Source organism: Mirounga leonina, unplaced genomic scaffold, assembly GCF_011800145.1.
Source record: "Mirounga leonina isolate KUSES-001 unplaced genomic scaffold, KU_Mleo_1.0 Mir_353, whole genome shotgun sequence".
NCBI classification, from domain to species: Eukaryota; Metazoa; Chordata; class Mammalia; order Carnivora; family Phocidae; genus Mirounga; species Mirounga leonina.
The window spans coordinates 1,208,979-1,215,997 of record NW_023270699.1 but is presented as its reverse complement, the minus strand read 5'-3'; the positions used below and the strand labels follow the sequence as shown (position 1 = coordinate 1,215,997).

At 65.3% G+C, this 7,019-nt stretch overlaps 1 protein-coding gene across 1 annotated transcript in view; it reads left to right on the top strand.

Annotated features, from left to right (window-relative positions):
* Window positions 1–479: 479 nt before the first annotated feature.
* The window catches only part of COL18A1 (collagen type XVIII alpha 1 chain), a 50,983-nt gene continuing 44,443 nt past the window's right edge, over window positions 480–7,019 (top strand). Inside the window, exon 1 of the mRNA XM_035030030.1 lies at window positions 480–3,705. Coding sequence (XP_034885921.1) covers window positions 2,328–3,705 — 1,378 coding nt within the window. The 5' untranslated portion in view covers window positions 480–2,327. The remainder of the gene's footprint in view (window positions 3,706–7,019) is intronic.

The window sequence follows — 7,019 nt, the reverse complement described above, 5'->3', positions numbered from 1 at the left end:
TCGGAGCGGCAGGGTCCAGACCCGGCAGCGCGTGTCCCCCAGGGAAGGGGCCTGTTGTGGCCACAGCTGGAGGAGCGGACACCGCGGTGCTTTCTGGGAGCTGTTGTCTGCATACGAGCACGCATGTGCGTGTGCGGGGATGTAGGTGCACGTGTGAGTTTGCATATGAACATTGCATGTGTGAGTGAGGGTGTAAAGTGTGTGAACACGTGTGTGAGTGCACGTGAGTGAGCATGTGTGTGTGTGTGCTTGGGAACGTGCACACATGTGCACACGTGAGTGTGTGTGTGGTGTGTGTGGAAGAGGCTCGCATGGCAGCACCATGGTGGCTTGCTCCCTGGGGGGAGCAGAGTCCTGGGGACGGAGCCGCACCGGCGTGTTCCGAGCAGGTTGATGGCGTGGTGGCTCTAGCTTTGAGGGGACGGTGGCCTCTGGAGGGCGGCTGGAAGGGCGAGGTCTGGAGTAGGAGGGCGTGGGTGGGGCGTGGAGGGTGGAGGGGCGCCCTGCTGGGTTGCGGTGTGGGCACGAGCGTGGGGGCACTGCTGTCCCTCCTCGTGCGACCTCGGTCCCTGGTTCAGCCTGGGGGGCGAGCTGAGCCAGTGGGTGCGGGGCCGGCCCCACCGGCAAGTGGCCCCAGGGAGTAGCTGAGGGCCCAGGGCCACCTGGACGGACAAGGGAGCCACCCTCCGTCGGACGCGCCCGCGTGCGTGGGAGAAGGGACAGAGCCTTTGGAATTTCTGTCCTGAGATTCTCCGGAGACACTTTCAGGCATAAGATCACATTAGAGACACTTTTAGGCATAAAATCACATTAGTGAATTTTCAAGCAAAGAGACGATTTCTAGGAATTCTGAGCATGGTGGGGATTAACACTGGGAACGACGCCTAGCACAGATGTTTGCATATGGAATGCCCCCCTTTGCAGAGGGGACACAGTGTTCCGAGTTCTGAGCCCAGCAGCCGGGCCCTGCCCTTTGGACAGTAGCTGACTGATTGCATCCTCGGTGCTCTGGGCTGGGGACAGTTGGGGACACGTCACAGCGGCCACACTGCTGAACCCAGCCCCGGGGAGGGTGGGCTGAGACCCTGCCAGAGCCTGGGGAAGACGGGGTGTTGGGGGGACGTGGGAGCTGGTGTAGAATGTGGTGGTGAGGCCGTGTGCGTGACGGTGTGAGCGGGTGTGAGTGTGCATGGGCGAGCCGGGCTGTCTGTGTGAGTGCTGGCCGCCTCCTGGCTCTGCCGTCCCTGGGCTCCGCCGGGAGCCGAGTCTCTGGGCTCCGTTGTTCATGCGTAAGCGAGCTGGCGGCTGTGTCCCGTGAGGTTTGGGGGGTAAAGGCGGAGCGCTGGCCCCGTGCTTGGCGTGCTGTGCTTGCTGTGCTTCCCCCGTTGGGGTGTTGAGGATGGGAGGGAGGCCGTCCCTGGCAGGCCTTGTGTGGATGGGGACCCCTCTCCTGCGGCCCGGGGACCGTCCCTGGAAGAGCCCCCCCGCCGTGCGCCCAGAAGCGGCAGAGCGCCCGCTCTACACGCGGCCCGGGCTGGGGGGCGGGGTGGCCGGGAGACCCACGTCTGCCTGGACCCTGCTGCCGCCGGCGCCTCCGGCATCGATTGGCCCCGTAATCCTGCTCTGCCCTCATGACACCGGCCGCTGTGGCCTTCGGTCCCTTGGGCAGCTCTGGGGTTAAGTTGGATACCCTCAGGACAGTGCAGAGCGTCCACTCACGCCCGGCACGCGGGCTCTGGCCAGATGGAGAGAGGGGCGTCCCGAGGGCGCCGGGCCCCGGGGGTGCGTGGACCACCCGCCCTCAGGGTCTTCGGCTGGCCAATGTCTCAGAGGCTAACTTCCTCCACAAGAATTGGAACAAGTTCCGGGGTTGCTACAGACTGGTGGCCCCGGGCCAGGCTCTTCGGGGCTGTTGTAGGGTCTCCGAGAGCAAGTGGGCCAGGGCGGCCCTCGGTGGCCTGTGGTTCCCGGCCCTGCCCCGAGCAGACGCCTGCCCGAAGGCCGGGCCGGGGGCTCTCTCGCGGACCCAGCTCCCGGAGGAGCTCCGGGCAGGGTCAGCGGAGGGAGGGGACAGCATGGAGCGGGGACCTCGTCCCTCTTGCAGTCTGAGGTTGCTGCCAAGAGCCTGAGAAGCCCGCGGGTGCCTGTCTCCTTGATCTAGAGGTTTGTGTCTTTTCCCTCCGGGAGAGGAGAAAGGTGGAGGAAAGAGCCTCCGGCAGAGGAGAGGGGAGCTGGCCACGGGCCCGTGGGCGGGGAGGGCGGAGCCAGGCTGGCCCGGCCCTGGGACGCAGACACGGCCGCCCAGGCCCTGTGAGGGCAGAGCACTGATGGCTCGGCTCCCCGGCAGCCGCCTGGGCCCCCCGCTGCTGCTTCTCCTGGTCACATATTGCCTCGCGGCCGCCCATGCTGACCTGCTGAGCCTAAACTGGCTGTGGTCCACTAGGACCGACGGGCCCACAGCCGAACTGGTCTCTGAGCCCCCGGGGAGCCCACATGGGCAGCCCAGAGAGGACACCAGCACACACGCGGCCCCCCAGCATGGCCCCACGGAGCAGGGGAGAGGCCCTGCCAGCCCGGAGCTCCCCGTGGAGAGGCCAGAGACTGGCCTGGGCGGTGCCTCCCCCGCGGGCCCGGACACGAAGGAGGAGAACATCGCCGGCGTGGGAGCCAAGATCCTGAATGTGGCTCAGGGCATCCGGAGCTTTGTCCAGCTGTGGGATGACGCCACTCCCACCACGAGCCCCCCCCGGACAGAGGCGCCAGCCCCTGTGACCCTCACGGCCCCCCTCACCCTCCCCGGGCCCTCCAGCCCCCCCCAGGAGAACGGGACCGCTCTCTGGCTGGGCAGTGGGGCCCCGAGCTCTCCGGACACCCAGAGGACCGAGGCCGGCACCCCACCAGTGCCCACCCAGCTGCCGCCCTTCCCGGGCAGGCCCTCGCCACCACCACCTGCTGCAGGTAGAGCTTCTCCGTCCTCTGCGCCAGGTGGGGACCCTCCCTGGGGGAGCCGGCAGTCCCCGGGGCGGCCCCAGGATCCGGACAGCGGAGGACTCCTGCGCGTGGCAGCCGGTGCCGGCCAGCAGCACCGACCCCCTGGCATCCACAGACGCACGCCTCCTCAGCTCCCCCTGGTGACGGGCCCCCTGGGCGCTCTCGCCGGCCGCTCCGCTCGCTCCTCCGACCCCCGCACCCTGGTGTCTCAGATCCCGCTCTCGGCTGTCCCTGGGGACGGGGGCACTCGGGCTCCTCACGTGGCTAACTCTGTGGGGCCTGGTCTTGCTAACCGCTCTGCACTGCTCGGGGCGGACCCGCTGACCCCCACCGGGCAGCCTGTCCCCGCCGCCGCCGGCCGCTGCCTGCCCCTGCCTCCCTCCCTGCCCGTCTGCAGCCACCTGGGCATTGGGCGCGCCTGGCTGCCCAACCACCTGCAGCACAGGAGCAGCGAGGAGGTGTGGGCCGCCGCCCGGGCGTGGGGGCACCTCCTCCAGACGCACTGTCACCGCTTCCTCGCCTGGTTCTTCTGCCTGCTGCTGGCCCCGCCCTGTGGTGCTGGCCCTCCGCCCACGCCTCCGCCCTGCCGCCAGTTCTGTGAGGCCCTGGAGGACGCGTGCTGGGGCCACCTGGACGGGAGCGGGCTGCCGGTCTCCTGCGCCTCGCTCCCGGCCCAGGAGGACGGCCTCTGCGTGTTCATTGGGCCGGGTGCAGGTAACTGGCTGGCCCTCCTCCCCGCCCTGTCCCTCTGTCCTGCCAGGTGAGCCGGCCAGTCAGCTGCCCCTGCGTCCCCGGGTGGGCCTCTGAGCGCTGGGCCTGCTCCCGTTCGCACTCGAGGCCTCGGCCCCATTCCGGTGGGTCTGTGTGTCCTGCCCCCCCTCCCCCCGAGAGCAGCCTTGACCTGTGTTGGTCCCTGGGGTCGTTAGGCTATGGAGCTGGGCTGGTGGGGGTGGACCCCAAGACGGGGGTGTCACACCGCGGGGCCCATGGGGGATGTGTGTGGGTGAGTTCCCGGCCCCAGTGCCCAGCTCCACGGAGCGGGGAATGGGAGGGGGGAGTGGGAGGGGTGGAGGGAAGGGGCTATGGCTGCCATGGACGGGGAGCAGGGAGGCTGAGCCCTGCATGCAAGCGGCAGTGGCCAGGATGTCATGGCAGTGGAACAGCCTACACAGGGCGGCTCTGGGGGTCCTAGTGCGTGCAGAGCAGAGGGGCCTGTGGCTGCCCGTGGGCTGGGGCCCAGTGGGGAGGCACCCAGGGCTGTGGGTGGGCTGGGCTCGATGTCATCCACAGGCAGTGGCAGCCTCGGTGAGCTCTTTGTTCCCACACGCGTACCTGATGCTGGGCTCGCGTGGCCTCCTCGGGGGCTCTGTGCTGTGTCCACTGAGCGTGTGGGGCGGGTGCAGCTCCCGCCAGCAGAGCCCAGGGGCCGCCCGAGCTCAGCTTCCTCCTGTCGGGGGGCGGGGAGGGCCAGGCCTGCGCACGTGTCTCTCCCACCCCGGGCCTGTACACGCGAGGGTCCCGCCGCTGGGTCCAGCCGATCTCCTCGGGTTGGGGGCTCGGCCACACTGGGTGCGGGCTGCGAGCTGGTGCAGGGCGGTTCTCACGTGGCCCAGGCAGGGTGGTGTGGGGTGTGGACCATCTCTAACCACAGCTGCCTTGCGCAGCCGAGTGGCCTAAAAGGGACTTCTTACTGGACATCTGCACACGTTGGCAGGGCCCCCAGGCTGTCAGGGAGGCCGTGTTCCCAGCAGAGCCCTGGGGGACTCTTCTGTCAGGGCTAACAGTCCACACCCCCTCAGGCTAAAGGTGGGGTCAGGCATTTATCACACTGAGGATCCCTCCTGGGTGTGGCCTGGCTGGGGAGGGTCCCTGGGAACCAGGGCTGGGGCTGTGAGCATCGTTCCTCCTCTGGCCTCTCAGCAGGGGATCCCCCACTGCTAGGCCCCTGGGCCTTTCCGTCCCCACCTGATGGGGGCAGGCAGGGCAGGAGGAAGGCCCTAATCAGGAGGGAAGGGAGTGAGGGGCCCCCTAGCCCCTCCTCCATGTTGGTGACTGGTCCCCCAGTGATGAGTGTGAAGATCCGGGCTGAGTGACGGCCTTGGGCTACCTGGATATTGGGAGGCTGTGGGGTGGTGGGGAGAGTGGAGGGGGTAAGGTTCTCTGTAGGGGAAGGAGGCCCAAAGGGTGGGTGCTGCTTCCTTCCCAGGACCCAACCAGAGCTGCCCACAGAGGTTTCCTGCCGAGGCACCATTTCATGTCCCTTCTGTCGAGTATGTTCTGCATGGGGGCCCCGGGCTCCAGGGCAGAGATGGCCCCTGCTCCCCTCACACTGGCGCAGTGGGGTGTGGACGGGTCACCTGGTAAGGCTGCAGCTTTGTTCAGCCTGCTGGACGTGCCCTTCCTTACCTGCTTCCCTCCTATCCCTGCAGGGAGAGCGGGTGGAGGAGGGGGACAGTGCAGCCACTGGTTGGGGCCCAGGGAGGTGGTCGAGAGGAGAGGGCTGCTAGAGGGGCCCCTTTGCTGTGGCTGGAGCCGGCAAGGGATCAGCACGCTGTTGGGGACCTGGTGCCGAGTCTGCCTATGTGGGGGCTTGTCCCTCAGGCCCCAGAGAAAAGCAAGTAGGGGAGGGTCAGCCAGCAGGGGGACTGTCCCCCTGGGGAAGGGGACACCGAGTGGGGGTGTGGCTGCAGGACAGTGACGGGCAGCCTGGGCTTTGCTCTCTGTGCACCTTTCCTGATGTCCCTGGAAATGACGGTGAAGATAGGTAGTGTTCTGAGCCTGGGAGCCACTGTTGTTCCTGTCTGCAGGAGAGAAACAGGTCTGTGGGGATAAGGCGTGTGTGTGCCGCGTGGCTAGCAACAGGGAGCCAGGAGGTGGACGTGGGCAGCCTAGCTCCGGGACTGGACTTAAGTGCCCCACGGACTCCAGACAAGCAGAGCCCCAGGCCACGGGAACCCCAGCTGGCCAGTGAGGTCTCGTCACTGTGACGATCCTGAGGCTGGCCCTGTCTTCTGGGGAGGATGCCCAGCCCATCTGTCATGGGCCCGCCACGTGCTCGGGCTTCCCAGCTGCTGGGCTTCCATCAACCGCCTTTAATGAAATGTGAATTCAGAGACAGTAAACATTGTTTAAATGCTTCGGTAACTTGAGGTTTGCACCTAACTCTGATGTCAGAAGATGAGACTACCTTCATGGAAAGATACTTAGGCTTGCCTCCCACCTCCTGGCAACCTGCCCTGGCTGAGCTCTCACGAGGTACCAGCAGTGGCTTCGGCTTTCTTGCTGGGATGTCAGGTGCCCAGAGCAGTGGATGAGATTGTCTGCAGGTAAGGAGACACATGCGCTTGGAATGGGGTTTCTTTGACCATCCGCCCCATCGGCATCCAGCTCACCATTGTCTCTAGCGGTTATTCCTTCCTGCTCTGAGGAAGGCTGACATTGGACAGCGTGCAGACAAGAGCTCACCTTCGGCCTCACTGAGGGGGAGCGAGATGGTGGCTGTGATTATGCCCATGCAGGAGCAGTTTGGACTCTCCACATGGGGGCCGTCTCCCTGACAGTGTCCTTCCCCTTGGTGAAGGAGCTGTCCATCCTGCCGCAGGGAAATAGTTTTTGACTGCTTTCCTTTTCAGTTGAGAAATCAAGTCTTAAACTATTGTTACTATTATATATCACGCAAGAAGCTAGCCCACCCACCCACCTTCATCAATCCATCCACTCACCCACTCACCCACCCACCCATCCATCCTCCATTAATCCATTCACCCATCCACAGATCCATCCATGCATCCATGCATGCATGCATGCATGCATGCATCCATCCATCCACCCATCCATCTATACATCTATCCATCCATCATCCATCCATCCACAGATCCATCCAATAATCTATCCATCCATTCATCCATCCCCCATCCTTCCATCCGTCCATTCACCAACCTACTCATTCATCCATCCATCCATCCACAGATCCATCCATTAATCCATCCATCCATCCACCCATCCACCCATCCTATCCATCCATCCAT